At 36.2% G+C, this 26,555-nt stretch overlaps 1 protein-coding gene across 1 annotated transcript in view; it reads right to left on the reverse strand.

Moving 5' to 3' along the window:
* LOC150096137 (ribosomal protein S6 kinase 2 beta-like) overlaps window positions 1-26,555 on the reverse strand; it is a 335,208-nt gene that overhangs the window by 262,512 nt on the left and 46,141 nt on the right. The window contains exon 2 of the mRNA XM_090409619.1: window positions 9,814-9,870. Coding sequence (XP_090265745.1) covers window positions 9,814-9,870 — 57 coding nt within the window. The remainder of the gene's footprint in view (window positions 1-9,813; window positions 9,871-26,555) is intronic.

Raw genomic sequence — 26,555 nt, forward strand, 5'->3', positions numbered from 1 at the left:
TATTTTATAGGGAACAATTATGGGTCTTCCCTTTTCTCAACTCTAGCTGATTATTTTATGGAAGAGGGGGCTAGTGGGTCAAGCGCTACGGACGTGTTTTGAAGAGCTCCTGATTCAGATAAGTTTTACTAGGAATAATTAAGTATATATGCGTAATTGTTTAAGTAAGAGCGGCTGTAAACGTTGTATGCTACCGATATTATTAGTGTGGGGTTTTTTTCTTGCTTAAACTAAATACGAAAACGTTAATATTAGACCTAGTAACCTGCAGAGAAAAAAAAAAATGGCGGCGGCATTGTCATTCCATGATTTTAATTTGGATTTCAGTCGGTTCGTTAAGTGTGAGGTCTGTTATATGTATTCCTTCGATTACATAAATGATTTGTGGATGTTTAGTGCGGATGGAAGAAGGGTGTGTGCGAAATGTGACCTGAATGAGGAATTGATGAATGCGAATATGAAGTTGATGACAGAAAGTGCTAGTACCGATTGTGTCGCGAGTGCACATTTGAAAGAGAAGGATGGTGGGAAAGACAGGCGAAAAAATGTTAAAAAATCAGGAAAAAAGAAAAAGAGCGATTTGACAACCGTAACGGATGTTAAAAGGGACGAAAGTGAGGCAGAAAGAAACGAAAACGAGAGAAAGAATGAAAGTAGAAATGGCATGATGCAGAAATCGCTATTAAAAAAAATCGAAAGAATGAATGATGGCGAAAGTTGGACGCATGTTGGAACGAAAGTACTGAACCAAAGAAAGATGAATGACAGTAGAAGTGAGAAGAATGATAGCGAAAGTTTGAGGCATGTTAGTCTGAAAGTACGGAAACAAAGAAAGATACGTGAGAGTGAAAGTGAGAAGAATGATAGTGAAAGTTGGACGTATGTTGGACCGAAAGTACGGAAACAAAGAAGGATGAATGAGAGGGAAAGTGAGAAGAGTGAGAAGAGGGGGCCGAGAATTAGAAAGTTAGAAAGATTTAATGATAGAGAGAATGTGTCGCGAGGTTCGGAAGGTGAATTGGATTGGATGAAGCAAGAAATTAAATGGATGCGGAATGAAATTAACAGAATGCAGGTCAAAACTATTAAAATAAATCATGATGGCATGAAAGAGTTAAAAGATGAGTGAGTGGCATTGTATGGCGACTCCATTATTAAAGGTGTGCTAGAGGATAAAATGCACAAGGTATGTTTTCCAGGTGGTAAAATGAGTAGAGTGATTGAGGCATATATGAGGCGGGAATGAGCAAAAGAGTTAATTGTATTAATTGGTACAAATGATTTGAGAGAGAACAAAGAGCATGTCAAAATGAATGTCAGGAGACTGCTTGGAAAGATAAAGGAGAATAGTGTGACAGGAAGGGTAGTCAGTGTGTTGCCTAGGTATGATTGTGGTGAAATGAGGCGGAGAGGAAGGATTATGAATGATATTCTCGCTGAAATGTGTGAGGAGATGGGAGTACAGTTTGTTAATGTGTGGAATGAGTTTGAGGGACGAAGTGAACTGTATGGGAGCGATGGACTGCATTTGAGTGGTTATGGTGTGAGTCGCTTGGAGAGACTGCTGCTGGAAAGTGGAGAAGTGAATAGAGAGAATGAATCAGATCGAGAGGGGAGTGATGTGGAAGAGCAGGAGAGTAAGACAGGAGAGATTGAAGGAGTGGAAATGAATGGGGAAGTGAGTGGTATGAGTATAGAAAATGAGAGAATGGGTGTGCAAGAGGAGCAGGGAAACGGGGAGGCTCAGGGTGGACAGGGATACACAGCATGAGAAAGGTGGATGCTCCAAGAGGAGGTGAGAGCATGTGTAAGCAGGAAAGTAATGGGATGATCAGGGATCAAAAGGAAACAGATGGAATTGAAAAGGGTTCTAAAATGAAGAAGCAGAAAGGGAAATGGCCCCAGTCCAGCATGGAGAGATCACATCGAGTGAGTGGTATCAGTGGAACTAGCTGTAGATCCAGAAATGAGTTGTTGTGTTTGTATACCAATGCTAGAAGTATAAGAAACAAGGCGGATGAAATGGTTGCATTAATTGCGTCTGTGCACCCAGATTGTCGGAATAAGTGAAACATGGTTAGATGAGGATGATATCCTGACAGGAATAGAGATGGAAAGGTATGATGTGTTTCGTGAGGATAGAAGGGGTAAAAAGGAAGGGGGAGTGCTATTGATGATAGAGAAAGAGTTATGTCCATACAAGGTAGAGATGCAAGAGGGAAATGGGGCCAGTGGTTTTGAGGCAGTATGGTGTGAGATAGAGGTGAATAGAATCAAATACTTGGTGGGATGTTGTTATAGACCTGGTAATGTGGATGGTGGTGATAGTGAAATGTATAGTCAAATAAGCCAAGCAAATAAGAAAAGGGTGATCATTATGGGTGATTTTAATTATGGCAATATAGACTGGAATGAAGAGATAGCAACTGGAAGTAAAGAAAATGAGTTTCTTGAGTTTTTGAGAGATAACTACCTCAGACAGTATGTAACAGAGGGCACAAGAGGATTAAGGGTCTTGGATTTGGTCATCTCATCGGAGGATGTAATTATCAATGAGGTATCGAATCATCCACCAATTGGTGAAAGTGACCATGAGGTGATTACTTGGGTGGTTATCGGCAGTGCAAGGACCCCTATGAAAAAAGGGTATATGTGGAACTACAAGGGGGGTGATTATGAAGAGCTCAGGAGACAGCTTGCAGGTGTAGCATGGAAAGAGGAGTTAGCTGGAAAAGAGATCAATGCAGCTTGGGGGATTTTCAAAAAATATTTAGTAGATGCAATGTCTAAATGTATATCATGGGTGAGAAGGTTAAATAAGGTAGGTGTGAGACGGATGAATAAAGAGATTAAGCATGCAATACAGAGAAAAAGGGCATTGTGGAGGCAGCATAAGAGAAGTGGAAGTAACCAATTTCATGAGGTCTACAAAGACCAGGCAAGGAGGGTGACTTGGTTGGTGAGAGTAGCTAAAGAGAGGTATGAACAGCAGTTAGCTAATGAAGCTAAAAAGAATCCTAGGGAGTTCTTTCGATATGTAGCCAGCAAAAGAAAGAATGATTATGGAAAGATGACACTGATTGGAGGAAATGGTATAAAGACAGCTGTTGCAGAATGTGTGGTGGAGATACTTAATGAGCAGTTCATAAAGATCTTTCAATCTTGTGAACGTGACTTCATGGAGAGATTAAGAGCAGTTGATGATGGCGAGGAGAGACTGACTGTAAGTGAGCAAGAGGTGTTTGAGGAGTTGAGTAAACTAGATGTAAATAAGGCTGTGGGACTTGATAATATATCACCACGTATTCTGAAGGAATGTGCCAGAGAGTTGACACCTGCCTTGACATATTTTTTTTAATACGAGTCTTGCACTTGGTCAAGTCCCTAAAGAGTGGAAGGAGGGCAAGATTGTGCCACTTCATAAAGGAGGTGATCGAACTCAAGCATCAAACTATAGGCCTATCTGTGTGTCAGGTGTTGTGGTTAAGTTGTTGGAGAAGCTTGTGAGAACTAGGATCCAGAGTTGGGTTGACAACAATGGTATAATCTTTGATGGACAGCATGGATTTGCTAAAGGGAGGTCGTGTTTTAGTAATCTACTTACTTATTACAATAAAGTGACTGGTTCCTTGGACAGAGGAGAAGGATACACAGTAATATACTTGGATTTCGCAAAAGCTTTTGATAGAGTACCTCATGATAAGTTGACAGTCAAACTAGAGCAGATGAGGTTGGATATTAGATTAGTGCATTGGATTGGAGACTGGCTATCTGATAGGTATCAACAAGTTGTGTATGGGGGTGCAATATCCAAGAAAAGGAAAGTCACTAGTGGAGTGCCTCAGGGATCTGTTTTAGGGCCATTACTATTTAACTTGTATATTAATGATATTGGCGAAGATTTGGATGGAGATATTCAGTTGTTTGCAGATGATGCAAAGTTGGGACGAACCATAAAGAGTAGTGAAGATGTTGTGGCCTTGCAAGAAGACTTGAATAAATTGAGTGATTGGGCAAGCAAATGGGGATGTGAGTACAATGTTGCAAAATGTAAGGTTTTAAAATTTGGAAAACAAAGATGGGATGCAGAATTTATGCTTGGTGAGAATATATTGTTGGAAGTAGAGGAAATAAGAGATCTGGGGGTGATAGTAGATAAGGATCTAAAATTTAGGGGACACATCGCCAAAATTGTGAAGACAACACAAAGACTTCTGGGAATGATGCGGAGGACACTGATGTGTAGAAGTAGGGAGATTCTTGTTCCGTTGTATAAGGCTTTGATAAGGCCACACATGGACTATTGTGCCCAGATTTGGTCACCTGGTTTTCAGAAGGATAAAGAGATGTTGGAAAGGATCCAAAGGCGACTGACTAAGATAGTTTCTGACTTCTAAAATGTCGAGTATGAGGAAAGATTGAAAATATGTAATTTGCAGAGTCTAGTGGAGAGAAGGAAGAGGGGAGATATGATAGAGACCTACAAGTTGGTAAGGGGTTGTTATAGGATCAATGGTGGAGAAGTTCTACAGAGAATAGTGGGAGATCAGGGGAGAACCAGAGGTCATCCCTGGAAACTGTATAAAGAGGGTGTGAGAGGCAGGTTTTTTTTGTGCAGAGTTGTGAATGATTGGAATGCCTTGCCTGAGAGTGTGGTGTCTGCAAGGAGTTTGAATGTGTTTAAGACGCGGTATGATGAGATGTGTGTGAGATAAAAGGACCTCCTAGATGAGTCTTTGACTCCATGAGGTCTTGTTTAATAATAATAATATTTCATACTAGATGAGGCGATTCACTGCTGCAAAGAGTTCATCTCAACACAGATGTTCAATTATATGAGGAGCAAGCCAATTAAGTATGACAGGGATGATGCTTTTGAAACAATTCTTGAATGATCTATGCCTTGTGACATGATACACTGTTCATTTCCAATTCCAGATGTATGAAGTGATTCCCTCATACTAGGTGCATCCGTGACTATGTACAGAGAAGTACTGTTAAATCTTGAATGAAAGGTTTCATTTATTGTAAAAATATTTCATTCAGATTTAACAGGTAACAAAATTTCTAGAATAATAGTTGTATATAGGTATGGGTGAAATTTAATGAAAAAACGAAATAGTCTTTTAATTGTAAATTCTCCTATATATGATACTGTTATGTGTCCTTGTAAAATCAACAAGGGTTGAAATTTAGTGAAAAATATGTTAGCATGAGAAAGTTAGATCGACATATACAAGGAGATAATCGGCTTATAAATATGACCCGAGGCAGTCAGGTACTCGAAGACTACATTGCGTGTGGGAAGTCCCCATGAAGAACTCGGCGAGGAGAGAACGGTACCAAGTGCAAGAGATTTAGGTGCTGGCCAAAAAAGGTGACGTAGTTGGGAGAACAGCTTAGGAAGGATATATAGAGCTTGGTGACGCAAACTTGAAGCGTTTTGCTTTTTTCTCCCTTGGATTACTGTTCCAGTCTTTCCCAAGGGAGGAGTATGTGAGCACGGTCAAGAAGAATGATGTCCAGTGGCAGCTATGCAGCCAGATAGCGATCCAGTGCGGGCATAATCATCGGTAAGGTGGAAAAGTCAGCGCAGACCGAAACAACATGCGGAACCACATGGACCGATCCCGTAGAGCAGCTTCGCCCACATCGGAGAAGGCGATTCGTGATCGTATTTGCCAGTTTGTTCTGAAGACAGCAAACCGTAGGAGAAGGTAACAAGCCGTGTGAATTTAATGAAAGATTGAAAGAGAGAGAGAGAAGACCAGAGAGATCCAGTTACTCGTTAATGTAGGAACTTTTTAATTCCTTGTATACTAGAAAGAGTTAGAAAACAATAATGTGCGGATATGCTCAGTGATTGGACTTACATGAATTGAAACAGGACTTTAGAATTTAATGAACCTGTAAATTGTGTCATGTCTGAGATTGAGATATTGTATAGTGTAGAATTAATGTACTAATGCATGTCATAGCCTAGTATATCTTGAAATTAAATAAGGTAAATGCTTGTATAGGATTGCCAAATGTTGTAGGAAGGAGTTAGTAATTTAAATTATTTGCAGATATTGTCTAATGTTGAGAAAGATTAGGAATATTAAGGTTATGTCTGTTTAACCCATTTAACTTGTAGGAGAGATTTAGCTTAATTAACCTTTAGTAACTGTGTATTGTATTAGTGTGACGAATAAACCTTTTTTTTACCTAACAAATTGACTGATCTGAAATCACAATGCACCACTCATTAAAACAAAACCTGAGTGAATCAATAGTCAGGGATAGCTACGACTGCAGTAAAAAAAAAAAAATTTAGAAATATAAGGTTTTGTAATTGGAAATATTAATTGCTTGATTGTCGATAAGTGTGACATTCTGAGAATTAACTCCCTGGCAAAGAAGCTTCTCTTGTCTAAGAAAGTGGATGGCACAGCTTCAACAAATAAATTTTTCCAATTTCTGATACGGAATTAATTCCAGAATTGTAACAAAGAATTTTAGCTCTAGCCTGAAGCAATTTCTTTGTCTACTGAGTTTTGCACATGCGAACAATTATAGTGGTGGCCACAAAGTATTCAGAAGTTGATTGGAATTGATAGAGATAGTAAGATAGAAACAAGCTCGAGAAAACATATTAAGTATTAATTATAATCACTTAACAAGTACATAGGCTGTTCAATAAGTTATAAGACTATATTTATACAGAATACAGATTACCTTTAATCGTCATAATTTACATGGTCTTTTTCGAAGTAACTACCGTGAGACGCAATGCATTTGTCCCAACGTTGCGTCCACTTCTTAAACACGTGAAAGTCCTTTTTTTGAGAGTTCTTTCAAAACCGCCTCTGCAGCTTTTACACATGCTTTGTTGCTTTCGAAATGGCAGCCTCTTATTGGTTTCTTGAGCTGAAGAAACTGCCAGAAATCGCATGGTGCGAGATCAGGACTGTATGGAGGGTGTAGTAGGATATCTATGTTGTTCTTCTGCAAAATGTCCACTACACAACCAGCAATATGTGGCCTTGCATTATCATGGTGCAATAAGAAGCCATTCTTCAGCAATGGACGCTCCCTTTTGACGTGCTGTACCATTGTCCATAAAACATCCGCATAGTATGAGCCGTTTACAGTATTCCCGGGTTCCACAGCGTGTTGGCAAACAATGCCTTCGTAGTCAAAAAACATTATGGTCACAACTTTACCAGCCAATTTTACAGTTTTTGCTTTCTTGAGGGTAGGCGAAGGTTCCATTCACTGCTTTGTTGTTTCATTGTAGGGTCATAGTGATACAACCAAGCTTCATCTGCTGTAATGATGCATTTTAAGAAGTTGTCGCCTTCTTGTTCCAGTCTTTCTTTCCATTCTGTGCACACATCCACTCGATGTTGCATTTGCTCCGGTGTCAAGAGTTTGGGAATCCATTGGGTGCAAACACGTTTCAAACAGTCCCAAATGTTCAGCCATGCTTGAGTGAACCCTCCCCACAGAAATATTCAGGACAACATGCAGCTGGCGTACTGTAATCCTCCTCGATGATAATTACTGCTGTGTTGATCATTGTCTCCGTGATGGACGTTGAAGGTCTTCCCTCACGTTCAAGATCTTCCATATTTTGCCTTCCTTCCTTAAAAGTTTTATGCCAGCGAAAAACACTTGCCCTCGACATTGCTTCATCGTGGAAAGCTTTGCGTATCATGTTAAAAGTGTCCGATGCTGATTTTTGCAAACGCACACAAAATTTAATCGCATAACGCTGTTCCAAGGATGCTTCCATTTCGACGACTGGTCGCGATTTGTAGGCGTGCCAAAACAAGCTTGCGTTTAGTCACGTGACACTCTGGCACATCAGCCTGTATACGTCATCTATCAACCTCTTTTGTTAATATAGACAGCAACATTTCTTTATTCCACAGAAATTAATATTGTGATGCGTGGTTTCGCGACAGTAAAATTAGTCTTATTACTTATTGAACAGCCCTCGTACAATAAGTAAGGTTTGGCTATCTAAAAATTTACAATACCAATTTACGATACGTATGATATAAATACATGATAACGATATATAAAAAAGAAAAATTTAACAGTACCTAGTCACAATATGGGGTAGCAGCATTCAAATGTCTCACCGATATCAGGTGACCTAACGAATATGTGAAGAAAACTGGAATGATGGATCCACTGATTCCTGCTACAAACGATTATACCTTATCTGCTTGTTTTTTTTTTTTTTTTAGGTGAGTAAAAGTGGAATTTAAGTTGTTTCACAATGTATTAATTTGTGCATGGTCCAATACAATGTTTGAATATGCTTCTTTACAAATTACTGTTATATGGTTGGTTCTAGCTAGAACTGCTTGCTAGATGTTTTCTGATTGTTGAACCATTCTTAATGCAGCAGTTTAGATGTCACTATACATGAATACCATAGCAAGGCAGCAATTTCCATGATACTTTGATTGGTATACCTAATACCCATTATCAATAATAAAAAAAAAAAAAAGTCATGCTTAGGCTGTACTGTTGTCTTGATACTGTGTTGAATTAACTAGACACACCATGGTATCAGACTACATGATGTTAGTGAATTCCATGCAGGATAGAAGTTGCTGCACTGACTAAGCAAAATTACTGAAGAAAATGACCACTATTAAGTTTTAAGAAAGAGGCGAATTCCCCAGCTTCACTACTATGTTCAAGAAGACTAGAAATGGAACCATTTGGAGACAGATTATATAAGGGGGACTCAACTGTCACCAGACAGATGAGATAAAGAAGATTAAGTTTTAAGCTTTCACAAGCTATCTCTACAATACACACACTGAGCATTATGGCATGGATCAACATGTACATACAAAAGTAGGCATGAATGTTTCAAGCAACATAAGTCTGTATTTGTTCACAAGGCTACATACCAGGTACCCAAAAGGAATTTCTTTGCTGAAAAAAGCAGATTATCTGTCCATGATTGTAATACATGGTGCAATGTAAGAACATTACATCATATATTACAATTGTAACAATGACAAATATTAAACACTCAAGTTTACCAGTAACAAAATGGATCTTATTATCCAAGAGATGTCAAATAAGGTCTCAACATATTACATCATATATTACAATTGTAACAATGACTGAAATATTAAACACTCAAGTTTACCAGTAACAAAATGGATCTTATTATCCAAGAGATGTCAAATAAGGTCTCAACACTGAATAAAATCTGATTAGATGTCTTATCCAGCTCTTGAAGAATGTATAAATAAGCAAATTACTATAATAAATGACTAAATTACTGTAAAGGAGAAATAAAAGATGAAGTAAATACTTATGCCCTATTTAAGTTAGCTTGTAGAACACCATTTTAAAATTATAGAAGTTCAAGTTTACATATTTTGCATGTAACTTTCCACACTATAAAACCAAGTGCTCAAAATATATCTCCTACTGGTAAGAAACAGTAATAAAAACAAAACCATAACATTCAATCCATGTTATGAACAAACATCTCATAATTCTTTCTTTTAAGGAAACATCTCATAAGCCGGCAAAGGTTGGTTGATTGGTAGAGCCTCTGCTACTAATGGCTCAGTTAAGTAAGTTTGAGCACAGTTAGTAGTTGAAGGGGACCAATCGTTTGATGCTGTTGGCACATTCTCCCTCGATGAGTCTTTGGACTCCCTGGAGGTGTCAAATAATAATAATAATAACATGCAACACAAATATCCTAATACATTAATATGTTCCTTATATTAAAGAAGAAAGGATGAAACATGCATGAATACATACAGAAGATTTATTATGTACACATACCAAAGCAGTATCTTCATTACAAGCATCATCGGCTGCCCTTTCATCAGCAACCAAAGACTGTAAAAAGTAATCACAGTTTAAATTGGGAGACTTACCCTTTTTTTTTTTTTTTTTTTTTTTTTTCCTGGTACTTGACAGATTTTAAATTAGAGTGACCAGGAAAAGTACTTTATATCTGAAAATGTGTTCACTTAGTCCTATAATTTCTAATATAAATTATTCCAATCTAAAACATGCATATTTATCATGCAAACATTTTATTAATAAGAAAATTGTCAGTTAATGAACATGATCATCATTAGCAACAAGGGCCATCTGATCACTCCAATTCAAACATTTTAATAAAGTTATATATATTGGTCCATATATATTACCCATATATACAATGGACCAACCTTTGCTTCAAGCAAAGGTTGGTCCATTGGTCAAGCCTCTGATACTAAAGACTCGCAAAAGGTTAAGCAAGTCTGAGTGTGGTTAGTAGTTAGAATGGAAGCGGTTCAATGGATTTTAAATTTTAAGCGTCTCTGTAGCACAATTGGAAGGACGACAGTACATTGCGCCATTCGATTAGAAAAGGCCTAAGTTCGATTCTCGTCATGACGGGAGGAATCTTTATATGGACTTTTTCAATTGAAAGCGAGTTAGCCGATCTCATACGAAGGTAGCAGGGTTTTTTCTCCAGGAACTCAGGTTTTTCATCCCGCATAGAGACAAATCTGCCCTTTAGAACACATGCAATTTACAGACAAAAATACTAGCTGTGGTGGTGGTTGTGGGCAGTAGAGGGCGTTGATGTGGCTGATTGGTGGTAGAGGTTCGGTGTAGTAGTGGAGACTGAATGTTGTATAGTAGGTGTCCTCCTGCGATAAGTCTTCGGACTCCTTGGAGGTGTCATGAATAATAATAATATATATAAAATGCATATATCTAAATAAATGTACCTAAATTGATATCTGTAAAATAGTATACAAAAATAAAAAATATTCAAATCAATAGAGAATAGTTTTATTTCTGAAATTTATAAAGGAGTGTCTTCACTGTCATATCAAATCTTTTTTTTTTTTTTTTTTTGGATTAATACCGATATTGCTATCACTTCATTTGTAACTCTACCATTTTGAGTAAGATAACTTGAATTCTCTTAAATCACTAACTACATTTTAACTTATATCAAGATCATTTCTCTATCTCTCACTCACACACAAGCTAATTTAATAGATCCTGAATAAAATAGTCTGACCTCTTAATGCAAAGAAACATCAAAATTAAGAAATATAAAAATTACAGTTGACGACTAGCTGTCAGAAAATTATCGAAATTCTCGTTATTAATGTCACAAACTCATTAAAAATATGCAGAATTCTGTTATTGTACAAGTTTTAGTATCCTGTGATTAACAAAAGAAACATGGCTCATTCTCTGTCCTCATGAATACATCACTGGGATAGACATTTATTAAAAAAAATATGTTTAAGAAGATGACTTCCAGTTAGAATTCTCATAAATGATGATAATACTGTCATAAATGGCAATACTGTCAACAGTACAAATTAGTGGGATAACTGTCAGAAATAAACAAAGTACAGCAATAATTTATCAACATAGCTGGATTTTGTCTCCCCCCCCCCCAAGTGCTACATTTTCCATACGTGATATGTCTAGATCATAGGTTCCCAAAGCGGGTAGTACCGCTCCACCCCCCAGTGGGCGCTGAAGCCTTCTGGGGGGGGGGGGGGGGGGCTATAGTGGGATCAGAAGTATTTGGGGGCATTCAGGCGGTCGGTGGCTCTTTATAGAAGAAATTAATAATATATTTAAAAATTAATTATTTTCGTAATTTTGCGATTAGATAATCATTTAAAATTTAAATATTGAATTTTAATTCATCTTATGCCCGTCTTACATGATCAATTTTTTTTAATCAATTTTCTATTTCAATTATTTAATCATTTGAAAAATTTACCGTCAGATAGAAATAGATGTCAATTTTCTATGTCACTGAGAAAATTGAACGTGTCATACAAGATATTTTAACTTCTATTTTTTATATACTTAAAAAATTTATTCATTTTTTGCTATGTTAAAAATTGATCATGCCATACAGGCTTTAGTCTATCCACGCAGCAGACGAGTCTTAACTAGTAGTATGTCAGTCAACTATTACGTAGGTAATTCACTTAATTCAGCATGTTTTGAGAGGAATATGGCTGCTTGCAGTGACTTGTTCAAAGCATGAGTATGATGGTATCGCAAACAAGTTAATGCATGCAAATCGATTCAGGTTAGATTTCAAATCTATAAATACCAGTGGTTTAGGAATAAGTTTCATTTTTTGTGTGCTTTGCCAACAATCATCAGTCGAAAGTGTGATAGATAAGTGGAGTCATACAAAGTGTAAATTAAATATTTTATTTTGAGAATATTTTTGCAAATTTTATTACTTCATTATGTCTGAATATAAGAAGAAATGTCGACAGTACAGTATTGAGTATTTGAAATATGGTTTTATTCAGTCTCAAATATTTGAAATATGGTTTTATTCAAACTGTTATAATGGGGGGGGGGGATTACAAAATTTATGTCTTGCAAAGTGGGCGGTGGCCCGAAAAAGTCTGCCAACCTACGGTCTAGATGGATTGTCATTTATTGCCTAGATCCACTGGGGGGAAAAAAATGTAAATGAGAGTGCCAAATGTATTTTTAGATGTACAGTATTTTTTGATGTATTTTTTACATATCGTATTCCATTGCCTAATAAACTTTCAAAAGATTTTTTTACTAAGGCATTCCAAACTGTACCCAGTTTGGAATGCCTTCCATACTATTTTCAACATTCCAATGAAGTTGTCTTGGCTTTGCACCGCCAACAAATAACTAACTGAATACCTTTCTCTGGGTCAAAGCATAATAGCATTCATAAATGCACTAAACAGCAGCAGTAGTCCTTGTTCCCTCTTTCCTCCCGAGACTTTTTTTATATAAACAACTTTTTGATAAATTGATTAACTCCTATAAATTCACTAATTATCAATCTCATTCACAGTATTTTACATACTGAACTAATTAAGATGTGACATGCTTTAATAAGACATCTATGCAAGAGTTCTGTTTGACAAAGCTGTAGACACTTTTTTTTTTCCACAGTGCAACTGACTATCTGTTTTTCAAATTGTGTGAACTATTTCAGCCCACTTAAATTCAATGACAACTTCATTGGAATGTTGAAAACAGTATGGAAGGCATTCCAAACTGTACCTAGGAATTTCTTATTGAAAAATCATGATGAATTAGTCAAAAATCCTTTGAAAGTTTAATAGGCAATAGAATATGATATGTAAAAATACATTAAAAAATACTGTACATCTAAAAATACATTTGGCACTCTCATTAAATAAAACTGCACTGTTTTATTTAATGCTTCTATGAAGATTTAATAAGCAAACTTTTTTTATATCAACAATTCATGTTTAAAAACAAATTAAATGTTAACAAAAAGTTAAACTACAAAAATTTTTTCCATGTCATTTACATTGTGCTACACCTCACAATAAACTGATATCTCTTGCCTTTCCATATCAGACAGGAAGTTAACCGGACATGTTTATTTTTTTTTTTTTTTTTTTTTTTTTTTTACATTTACACTAAGCTAAAGGAAGGAAAGATGAGAAAGGAAACTCAGGAATCACTAGGGATGTAAAGACAATTCTTAAAAAAAAAAAAAAGTTCTGCAGATAATAAACATGCACTATTTAATGACTGAAACAATAAAAAAAAATTATACAGTAAGATTTTAAAAGTATTAATTATATACCACAACAAAAAAAGGGGATTTCCATAAATAAATAAAACACAGTTACAGAAGAAAAAAAAAGCATTGTGCAATTTAGCTTTAATCTATTTATTACATGGTCAAAACATAGTCTAAGCAATCTCATCAAAGATCATTATTAATATAATGAATTACATATTAAACTATTCACATTCATCAGTAACCTAATAAATAGCAAGTTTCCCATGTATAACAACTGAAATGATACCAAGCATGCAATTTTAAGGATGAAATTTCCACACTTAGCACTAATGAAATTTGGAATGAAGACTTTCCCACTATTCAAAATTCCCACATGCCATCTATGCCACAGATTAAACAGGTATGCCAAGGCAGTCTAAGAGAAAAAAATCAGCATAGCACAATCTATGCCTTGTTCTCAGTCTATACTGAAGCATGCACAAATGCAAATAACTATCAGCAAATCCAAATCCGATTAAAAAAACAAATGCAGAAACCTTGCCTCTTATACAAATAGCATAACTGGTAATTAATTTAGGGAATTTACAATGCATAAAATGGATATTAATTAAAGGAAATTTAATGAATACCTTCAATATTTCGGCAACGTCACGTTGCCATCTTCAGGAACATACAAATATGGTATGTGCACGCAGGCACTAACAAAAGTAAATGAGAAAGAAGGCAAGAAACTAATATTGTTCCTAAAGTCCTAATGGTGCCCCCTAACAGGCTAATTGGGTTGTCTTGGGCGCTGGGCTGAAGTTCTCATGATATAAGTCTCCCAAATTTGGGTCAATCTCATGCACCCAAATTTGTTGAGGTTTGGAACATATTTTAGAGTTGCTGCTGATTCCATGAATAATCTTTCGTACTTGAACTTGCTGCGGTGTATTATTTTAGTTTTCTTTCAATGAATTCTATGGCATGGTCTGCAAGCCCAGAGTGGCTGTACTGGTGAAACTGGATGTAGTCTTTGTGTTCTGAAATCCTGATATTCGCTGTCCTGCCTGTTTGGCCAAAGTAGGACAATTTACAGCTGCAAGGGACCTGGTATACACCAGGTGGGTCTAGGGGAAGTGGTTGGTCTTTGAGCAGATAAGGGATGCCAACTTTTTATATGGTCTATAACAAGAAGTTAGGTCATATTTTTTGAGGATATTGGTTATTTTCTCAGAGGTACCCCAGATGTAAGGGATGGTGATAGATTTAGTGTAATCTTTATTGTGTGTGGGGGGGGGGGGAGGTTACTGGTTTTAGTATTTTTTTGGGGGTAGTAGCCATTGGCTAAGAAAGTGTTGGGGATATGGTTTAGTTCAGTGGTTAGGGCATCGTCATCTGACCAGATTAATTTTGCCCTGTTATATAGTGTTTTAATAACCCCATATTGTTGTGAGAGGGGTGGTGGGATTGCTGGTAAATGTATCTGCCCGTATGGGTGGGTTTTCTATAAACAGAGAAAACCAAAGATCCATCAGGCTGGTGAGTGATTAGAGTGTCTAGGAAGGGGAGAGTGTTGTTTCCCTCTTTTTCCAAGGTGAACTGGACCTTAGGGTGTTGGTTGTTTAAGTGTGTTCGGAAGGAGTGGAGTGTATCTAAGCCATGTGGCCAAATAGCAAACACATCATCCACTTACCGAAGCCAAATAGTGGGCTTTTGTGGGACAGAGTTTAAGGCTTTCCTCTTCAAAGGTCTCCATAAAGAAGTTGGCCAAGGGTGGGGAAAGTGGTGAACCCATGGATGTCCCCTCTATCTGTTTGTAGAATTTTTCTTGCCAAACGAAATAGCCTGAGTTCATTGGAACTGAAATAGGGCTGAGATATCGGGCAGAAATTTGGCTTGGATGAGCTCTAGGGTTTTCTTCAGTGGGGCATTTGTGAATAGGGAGGAGACGTCAAAACTGACCATTATGTCAGTGTGTTGGAGTGAGAGGTTTTCTATACTGGCTTTGAAGTGGACTGAGTTTTTTTTTATGTGTGATGGTGTGTTGGCAGTATAGCGTGCGAGCACTTTGGCTAATTTATATGTGGGGGAATCAATGCCATTCACAATGGGACGTAATGGCACATTTTCTTTGTGTATTTTTGGAAGTCCATATAATTGGGGGGGGGGGGGCTAGAGTTAAAAGGTTTTAGTTTGTTAGTAACTTCCACAGGCCAAGAAGTGACCTTCTTAAGGAATCTGTGGAGAGTTCTAATCTGAGAGCTGGTAGGATTATATTCAATAGGGGGTAGGTAGTACGGTCTAATAATAAAGCCTTAAGCTTACCTGTGTAGTGCTTTTGGTTGAGAATCACCGTGCCGTTTCTCTTATCCGCTTTGGTGATTACTATTTTTTTTGTTTTTCTTCATTTCTAGTAGGGCTGCATATTCGTCTTTGGATAAGTTGGCTTTTGAAGGTCTTGCTTTGGTGAGAACACAATCAAATAAACAAAATTCCTTAAGTTAATTACCAGTTATGTATGACCAATGTATAAGCCTTGCTACAAGAATTATACAAATAGCAGTTGTGCCTTTAATACCTTGTAAAAGCTACAGTGCTCATCTTTGCTTCTACTTCTTTCCTCCCAAGAACACTGCAGCAATAACACTTAAAGCTGACCTGAAAAAATGACCAGAACAGATCACCTCTTGCCATATCAGAAAGTGTGTTATATACTTGCTGTGGTCTTTTGCTAGAAAGATATAAGAATCAAAAACCTAGATACCAAAAATATTCTTTTGATCCTGATAAAATCCCTCAATTGTACTCAAAGTTAATCTATTGTCAAGCTTTCTCTCTGGGCTTTCCAAAAGTATGTTCTATTACCTACCCTCTATCTCTTATAAAGAAATTCTTCATTGACAAATAAACCTACCTGAAGTTTTTCTGGTGGTAGTACAACCTACTCCATTCCTCCTATTCATTTTGACAGATCCTGAAGTGCCGAAACATCCCACGATACAAGAATGTCTACAGACAGTACTTTTAACACAGACACCATTATGCTGTTTTTCAACAGGGTGTGAATAACTTAATCATTTTCAAATGCTATTAAAATGCTATCCTGTTTTGTCACGTGTAAAAAAAAAAATCTCAATTCACCTTTTATCAGACAGGATCAGATATGCCTCTCTTTTTTCACCGATACAGATACATATACACAAATACATATCAACTGCTTTCTCAACTTCTAGAAAATCTGGCACCCTTATCTGCTAAAGATTCTATTCTTCAACCACTGTTAGTAACTTTGTACAAACTTCAAATCTGCTCAACCTTAAAATATAATTATTATGTTTGGGGTATAATGCAACAAGGACATTCCTTAAAATTCTTGATGTTATGCAAAGGAGAGCAATCTGGATGACCAAAAGTAGACCTAATGACCTACTTTTCTTAGTCGTATTTCCACCTTATATTATCTGAAAGAACTTTCCTCACAAAGTATACAATAACCTCTAGCTCATTAAACAGTAAAGTTTTTAACACCTACTTATAGAGTCCAGATTTGGGTTCTACAACTTCCCATTTGTGGAATGTGTCCACATATAGCAGTGTTATATGTTGTGACCTAGAATATATTCATTAATTTGCAGTGACACATCGAAATTCACTAAAAATGGTTAAATTAAAAAAAAAAAATGGGGAGGGGGAATCCAATTAACTGTTAACCCCATCCTTCATAAGTTCATTCCAATGGACTTTCTGCATTATTATATATTGGGTTTTATCCTTTATCCAAATGTAAGCAAACAAAGTTTGCACCTGAAGTACTTTCAGGACTGGGGCAACTCGTGGTAAAGGTGGTATAAGTTCTCATCACTTGCCTTAGTATCTCATAATGAAAATCCCATCTCCTTGTAGAGATGTATAATGCTATGCATTAAGGGAAGGGCCACTACCCAGACCGGTTTCAACCTTTGAGGTCTCACCACGTCTGGGTCTGACTCCCACTGACGAGACCTCAATAAAGGTCAAAACCAGTCTGGGTAGTGGCCCTTCCCTTAATGCACAGCATTATACATGTCTGCAAAGAGATGTACTTTTCATTATGGAAGATACTAAAACAAGTGATGAGAACTTATACCACCTTTACCACAAGTTGCCCCAGTCCTGAAAGTACTTCAGGCACCAACTTTGTTTGCTTACACTTGGATAAAGGATAAAACCCAATATAAATTATATATTTAGAAAAAACCCAATATATAATTAGTAGCATAGCTAAGTGGAAAAACTTCCATAAACTTTCTGCATTATGTTTCTTTCATAGGCTAAAAGAATATACAAGCAACTGTTAGTCACTATCAAATTACTAGTCAGCTTCAAAACTTATCAAACTACATTCTCACTGCTCTTTCAGTATCTACTGTTCTTTGGAATAGTATCTCATTTTGTTTTTTCACAAGGACTATGGGCTAGTTGTTCAATAAACATAACAAGTTTCCTCTTTCTTCTTAATCATTTGCCAACCCATGACACTGTGCTAAAATTTTTTTGTAATTTCATGTACAAAACAGCCAAATCTGGCTGAAAACTGAAATTGAAAATCTGAGATTTTAATAAGAGAGCCCATTTAATCAAAATCTATGCTTGTATTCTGTTTTACATTCTCAGTTTAAGAGAAAAACTGCAATTGATAAAGAACCATTCACAGAGACATTCAGCTGATTTCATTAGTCAAGAATGCCTAAAAAGGAATTAAATGTTAATGTTTTGTTTTTTTTAAATACAAGTACTAATTTTTTTATAGTAGTCTATGAATAACATTAATCACAGAATCACTGTTTTGCCATCATTATAGTTCTCAATCAAAAGTTCAACCTTAAAATCTATATATAGAAACATTATATGACCTGCGAAGCCTATGATTAGTTGGTAAATGTGAATACAATGTAGTGCAAAAATTTTCATCCTTGAACCAGTTTTATATAAGATTAGCTGTTTAATTTTTTTTTTTTTTTTTTGCTAGATTCCATTTATATTGGCAAAATTATTCGAAATAATTCTTCTAATGATTGAGATTTAAAAATTTAGCTAGTCTGGTCATCTGAGTGGTTAGCATATCTACTCTCCAACCAAAAGGCTGCAGATTCGAATTCAGCCATGGGCATAGATGTTTGTGAATATCTTTAGATGGAAGATGGATTTCATTGCCTAGTGTGAGAACTATTCTGCTTACTGGAGTCCTGAAGTGGCTTGGAAAAAAAAAGTTCCATGTTTGGTCTCTTGAGTAGGGTTTCCAAACTTGGTAAAAAATAAATATTATAAAATCAATAAAAATAGAAAAAAAAAAAACCTCAATTCGCCCATGGTATGAATATATTATAGATTCACAAAAACCTTGAAAGCTACATGGAAAAAAAAAAAATCCATTGAAATGCATTTATTTTGGATATTATTAGAAGCAGATGCTAATAAGTCCACCATACATTGATTTTATTTATTAACTTAGTGATGAGGATATTTTATTTCAGGATTTTTTTTTATTTTGTTTAAATATAATTCTTGTCCATAAAATATTGTGAACCTATTGTTTTTTTTTGTAGCATGGCTGGGTCATATGAAATATACCATGAAATACTTTAATCATTTAATGCAATCATTTTCCTCACTTGTTAAAATAAGGTGCAATGCAGCAGAACAAGAATTTAATTTCCTTTTAAATACTATAGAGGAAAACTTGAGCTTATACTTTGTCAATCAACGTTTAATTTGGAAGTCCAGCTGACTGTATCTAAATGCAAGCAAGCTTTACACCACTTTAAAAAAGAGGTGCAGCAATTATAGGCAAATCATTATCTCTGGAGTGCTTAAGGGTGAAAACTGTATAACTGAGAGGAGACCTCCACATAGCCTTTAAAGGAATGCGGAGAACCGACCAGGGCTTCTAAACTAATGTCCAATCCTCACCTTCTCGTGGTGCACCCTGTTGGGTATCAACTTGGATACTGAACGAACGAGGATGGGCTGGCAATTTGGGATTTAGCCGACCAAATTGTATTTTTATCGGTTAAACCAAAATAAAAAATGATGGTACAACATGACAAAATTTCATGCCGGATGGGGCATCGCCTGGTTAAACAAGGCCCCTGTTGTTTTCGGCAGAGAACCAAGGCGAACAGCGAAAAGTCAGCTACTGGAACAAATCTGAAAACAAACCCCAACTCAACATCACCAGAGTTAAAGATAGGTACTATCAAAGTAAGAAGCCTGAATGGCAAAGAAATGGAGCTAGCTGAGGAATTAGATAAGTACCAGATTGACATAATAGGGGTGACTGAAAGAAAAAAGACGAAAACTGGCGAGATCTTTCTGAGCAATAAATACAAAATGTTATATTCAGGCAATGACAATCAAGGAAAAGAAGGAGTAGCCATAGTATTCAACACAAAATATGAGGCTAATCTTCTTGAATGGCAGGCAGTCTCAAGTAGAGTGATGTGGGCACATATGAGAATGGGAAACTGGACAATGAGACTTATTTGTGCCTATGGTCCCACAGAAGGTTCTACTAAGGTAGAAGTAATGAGGAATTTTTTGATGCTTTAGAAAAAGCAACTGACACAATGAAAAAGGAAAAGTTGGTCCTTTTTGGGGATCTAAATAGCAGAGTAGAAAATTATTATGAGACATACAAAAATATTTTGGAACAATTTGGAGAAAAGAACAAAGCTAATAATAATGGCAAATATCCGTTGGATTTCTGCTCAGGACATGGACTGGTTATTACTAACACCATGTTCCAACATAAAAATGTGCACAAATTCACATGGAGAGAAGAGGCAAGGTATAAGAAAAGTCTCATTGACTATGTTATTGTTGATAGTGATGTTTTTCCACTAGTGCAGGACACCAGAGTGTACAGAGGATTTGAAATTGGAAGTGATCACCATTTAGTCTTGAGCAGGATAAAATTGAATTTCATATTGAAAAGAAGAACATGTAAGAAAGTTTTAAAGAGAATAAAATTTGAGCAGCTCTCAGATGTGAACTGTACACAAATATTATTGAAGAAAAAATGAAAGAGTTTGAGAGCAGGAACGAAACTTTGGAGATTCAATTGCAAGCCTTGAAGAAAACACTAATTGATTCAGCCAGAGAAGCATGTGGTGAGGTTGTGTACAATGATAGAAAAATCAGAACTCCATGGTGGACACAGGACGTTAAAGAAGCAGTGAAGGAAAAGAAGAAAGCATATCAAAAGTTCCTGGCAAACAAGTCAGCTTCTGCTCTCAGAGAATACAGAGACAAATGTAAGAACATTGTGTAAAACTAGCTAAACAAAAGTCATGGGAGGACTTAGAACATAGGCAAGAACACAGAAAATAAATCGCAAGAAAGTGGCAAGATATTCTGGAGATTGTTGAAGAAGCTCAGAAATGGAAGAAAGAGTCTGTAAAAGGAATTAGAGATGATAAAGGTGACATGAAAACGGGAGAAAAAGATATCCTTGAAGCATGGAGTAATTACTTTGAAAAACTGCTAAATGAAACAAGCAGTGATGACAGCACAGTGGTAAAAAACACTGACCAGGCATGCAGTCAGGAATACTTATCCATACTTGAAGTAGAAAAAGCCATCAAAAGCCTGAAATGTGGAAAGGCAGCAGGAGTAGATGATATTCAACCAGAAATGCTCAAGTATGGAGGTATGAAAGTCATTCAGTGGCTGACTGCATAGTTCAGAAGGCCTGGACAATGGGATGAATTCCAGATGATTGGAGTAGAGCTCTCATAGTACCCATATATAAAAAAAGGGAAATAAAACTGCATGTGAGAATTACAGAGGTATTTCATTACTTAGTGTTCCTGGCAAGATCTATGCAAGTATACTTGAGAAACGGTTGAGAAGAATTGTGGAAGAAAAGCTTGGTGAAGAACAAGCTGGATTCAGGCCAAATAGAGGCTGTCAGGATCAGATTTTCACTTTACGACAAATAGTCGAGAAAGCATGGAAATATAACAAAGATCTGTATTTAAGTTTTGTCGATTTGGAAAAGGCATATGACAAGGTGCCAAGAGAGAAGCTATTCAATATGCTACAGTTATATGGTGTCAATGGGGCATTATATCAAGCAATACTTAATCTTTATTTGAGTTGTAAGTCAGCAGTTAGAATTGAAAGAAGTACAGACAGATGGTTTAATGTTAAATCTAGTGTGAGACAAGGATGTACATTATCCTCTCTGTTATTCATTATCTATATGGATCACATTATGAAGGAAAGTGGTATTAAACATGATATCAAAATTGGAGATGTTAATGTCAGCTCTTTGCTTTATGCGGATAATGTTATACTTCTAAATAAATCCGCTACAAGTCTGTAAGATTCTCTGACTAAATTAAATAGCTGTTGTAATAGATATGGTATGAAGGTCAGCAATAAAAAGAAAAAGACAATGAAAATAGGCAGAATCATTGAAAATGTCAACTGTGTTGTGAATGGAGAACCTGTGGAACAAGTAAAACATTTCAGCTACTTAGGCACGATTTCTACTGAAGATAGTAAATTAAATATAGAAATAGACAACAGAATCAGCAAAGCTGGTATGGTGGGAAGTCAATTGAATAAATTCATATGGAATAAGAGAGAAATTAGAACACTAAATTAGCTGTATACAAGACAGTGTTCAAACCAGTTTTAACTTATGAATCTGAGAGCTGGGTCAGAAGTAAAACACTTGACCAAAGACTAGAGACCACAGATATGAGGGTCCTGAGAAAGATTATAGCCATGAACAGATTGCATCAATGGCAATATCATATTAAAAACGAGGATATTAGGAAAGAACTTGACATTGTCAGGATCCAGGAATGCGTTAGCAGAGCTAATCTCAGGTGGTATGGTCACTTAAACAGAATGGGCGAGGAAAGATTAGCAAAACAAGTGTTCTCTGCCAGGTTGGCAGCAAAACGACCCAGAGGAAGACCAAGATATAGGTGGATTGATACGGTACAAAGTGCCTTAAACGATAGAAATATAAGATCTGATAATGTTGGAGTCTTGACAAGTAACAGACTGATTTGGAGGAAAATTGTAGATAGGAAATTAATAATGATGTAATTTTTTTCATGTAGTACTATCATATCCTGTACACCTCTTGAGGTTACATGGCAGGAATTTGATGATGATGATTATCTCTGGAGTAGTATTTAAGATCTTGGAAAAGTTAGCTCTCTCAATTAACAAACAGGAGACAAGACAGATTTATTTCTAAGTATGAGTATGATACTTTATTGTTATGGTGTTCATAAAGATGTTATGGATTATGACATACTATGGAATCGCAACAAATTGCTTTAGAAATTTACTGTGATTTGATGACAAATTTACAACTGTGTTGTGCAACCAAAAAAAAAAAAAAAAATATATATATATATAATATATATATATATATATATATATATATATATATATATATATATATGGAATATTATTAGCCTTACTTTATTATTAGCATTCAATAGAATACCACCTTATTATATAAACTGGAGTGAACAAGGATGGAATATGAACATGTGAGCAATGAGGCAAAGCAGGTTAGTAGTGTATATACTATTGGAAGGGTCATCCAGGCATGAAGGCCACATCAATATGCTTGGCTGATACAGAGGGCATCAAGAGGGTAGGTTAGCAGCCTGTCTCAAGATATAAAATTATCTGCCCAAGAGAAATCTGATTTCATTTGGAAAAGTATCACCAAAGGGGGGGGGGGACTGAAGTGAGGGAAAGAGGACGAGAAAGATTTGGTAGCATTGAAGTTTATTGTCTCTGGTAACTAGCAAGGAGATCAGAGCTCAAGGTTTCACTTATGGAAGTCTAAAAGCTTGGAATGATTGTGTACTGAGGTTTGGAATCAGGAATAGAGTGCTGACATCAGAAAGGTAGATCTAGGGTTTTGTTGTCAGCAAGAGATCATTCATGTACAGAGCAAGCAAAAATACAGAACTATGATATACATAGTCTAATGCTGCATATGGACTATGGCTGTCTCATGTTTAAGGTAACCATAATTTCAGAACAACTCTATCAAAATGGAAGAAACAGTCGTAAAGAAGGGGGAAGTAAAATGCCATATATACCAATAGGCTGCACTGTTTGCGCTGACTTTAATTCACTTTAATGTATTAGGATCAACAGCCATAATTCCAGATAACATAATTATGCATCTGTATGCATTTTCAGTCTAGTTTGTTTCACAGAATTAAAAAAATCCTGCACATTTCTATTAGACTGGCTAACTCACTTTCAGTTGAAAAGATCTCATAAAAGTTCCTCAAATCATATCCTGTCAAGGGATGCAAACCCAGTTCTTTCCATCAAAGGGTAGTGTTCATCACCAAATGAGCTAGAGGATAGTAAGTCAATCTCATATGGGGTTAGCAGGGTTTTTCCTCCAAGAAACTCCGATTTTTAATCCTGCATACAGGCAAATCAGCCTGTAATTGGCCAAATCGGCAAAAAATACTAGTGGTGGTGGACAGTAGATCGCATATGTAGATGATAATGGTAGAAGCAGTTCTGTGTAATTGGTAGATTAAATAGTGGAGGAGGAGAATTGTAGAGTGGCCTCCCTTGATCAGTCTTTAGACTCCTTGGAGGTGTCACATGATAATATTTCTTCAATGTTATTTTTCATCTATTTTTTTTCATATGAAAAAATATTTCATATGTTTTACTCTCTCAATACTTGGCTCATTTTTATAAGAAACAAATCAGGAACTCAACTGCAATATATAAGTAGCAACTTTTGTTTTTAATCATTTCACACGAAAGATCAGAAGACCTATAACACAATGGCAAAGTGATAAATGAAAAGAAGTAATCTATTAACATGGTTCTTGAAAAGTTGAGGATTGTGCTCACTGCAAAAAAACTGTATGAGGAAGACTGTTCCAAGTAACTGAGGTAAATGGAATGAATGAAGAAGATAAGAAAATGGTTCAAAATGTTTGAAATTGAACTGTGTATGAATGTTGACTAGTAGTTGTCCATATTCTTACATGAGCAGCAGAAATTCAGTGAAGCAATGCCCGTGGAAGTACCTATTAAAAAAATTCATTCCTGTCAATTTCTCATTTTCCTATGACAAACTGACAAGAGTGTTTGAAAGGGAATCATTAATCAGGTTAATTGTCTTCTGTTATACAATCAATAAGTCTCGGGTTTTGGATGAATCACCCGAAATGTTAACAACTACTCTAATATTAGTTGGATGTGAGATTTACAGCATTAGGAGTTGAGAGGGGGTGGTAGTGTTTGGAAGAAAAAAAGAATACAGTTTTTTTACGAGATGAGGAGGCTACTGATGCAATGTTTATACCAGGATAAGATGGATGTGAAAGTCATCCATAGAAGGTGAAACTGATCTTGAAATGACATCACAACATAAAAAAATAAGTATAATAAAATTAGTTTAATTCTTTTTCCAAGTGTGAAAAAACAAAGTTTGCGCCTGAAAGTATCTTCAGGACTGGGGTAAGGTGGTACAACACCAGGCCAACTCGTTGCAAAGGTGGAGCAAGCTACCAACAGTCCTATCTCAGTATCTCCTATAATGCAAAACACATCTCCTTGCGGATATGTCTAATGTTATGCATTAAGGGAAGGGCCACTACCCAGACTAGTTCCGACCTTTATTGAGGTCTCTTCAGTGGGAGCCAGGCCCAAGTGGAGATACCAGGCAGAAGCATTAGCAGGTCATCTCTACCTATAGGAGTTGCCAAATGGTGTGCCACCCTTTTTTTAATAAATTACTCTGGATTTAGAGACAGATGTTGAAAGTTTATTTTTTACTTGGTTAGAGTATAATAAAATTAGTTTAATCCTTTTTCCAAGTGTGAGCAAACAAAGTTTGCGCCTGAAAGTATCTTCAGGACTTGGGTAAGGTGGTACAACAACGAGCTTCCTGGTGTTGTACCACCTTACCCCAGTCCTGAAGATACTTTCAGGCGCAAACTTTGTTTGCTCACACTTGGAAAAAGGATTAAACTAATTTTATTATACTCTAACCAAGTGAAAAATAAACTTTCAACATAAAAAAATAAGGAGTGAAGTTGAATCTTTTTTGCATGTAATAAGACAGGACAGTGTTTTAATAGCAATAAAATTCACTAAATTACCATCAAGCAATTGAGAATGATGAGATCAGTGTTTAAGATATTAGTTAAGGAAGATTTTGAAGTTTCAATCATTTGAATACTACAGTTTCATGCCTGAAGAAGAATGGAGAGCACTGTCATCACCAAAACTAGGATTGGTGATTTGAAGTTAGAGAGAGAAGGTCACTGATGAAAAAGGAAGAGTGTAGGTTAAGAGAGAATCTTGGGGTACTCCACAGCACTGATAAAAGAAACTGATTTAAGGAAACCATCCACAATGACAAGCAATGAATAACCAGAAAGGAAGCTGGCAATTCAATCACAAAGAGCAGGAGGGATATATATATCAAGAGTGTAAATTCTGTCTAAAATTTTATCAACAGCTTATGAGCAGCAAAATAAAAACTAATAATGCAATAACCACTTGCCTACTCAGCGCTTTTATGTATGAGATGGTCATGAAACAGATATATACATCATAAAAGAATTTCATTAGCTTGTCTTAGATGAGAAATGGGTGAAATTGTTTATTATTAGTATATTCCTGTTGAATTGAACTGGAAGATATACTTAATGCTGACTTATCCAAAACGGGTGTCTATCATTATAATTTTTCAGCAGAAACTGATTGCCACTAATACAATAACAATAAAAAAAAATGAAAAAGGTTTCTCGATTTGGAAAAGGCATATGACAAGGTGCCAAGAGAGAAGCTATTCAATACGCTGCAGTTATATGGTGTCGATGGGGCATTATATCAAGCAATACTTAATCTTCATTTGAGTTGTAAGTCAGCAGTTAGAATTGAAGGAAGTACAGGAAGATGGTTTAATGTTAAATCTGGTGTGAGACAAGGATGTACATTA

The sequence above is a fragment of the Typopeltis vanoorti genome, chromosome 19 (genome assembly GCF_054136105.1).
Source record: "Typopeltis vanoorti isolate ZY-2024b chromosome 19, IOZ_Tvanoo_1.0, whole genome shotgun sequence".
In the NCBI taxonomy this organism is placed as follows: Eukaryota; Metazoa; Arthropoda; class Arachnida; order Uropygi; family Thelyphonidae; genus Typopeltis; species Typopeltis vanoorti.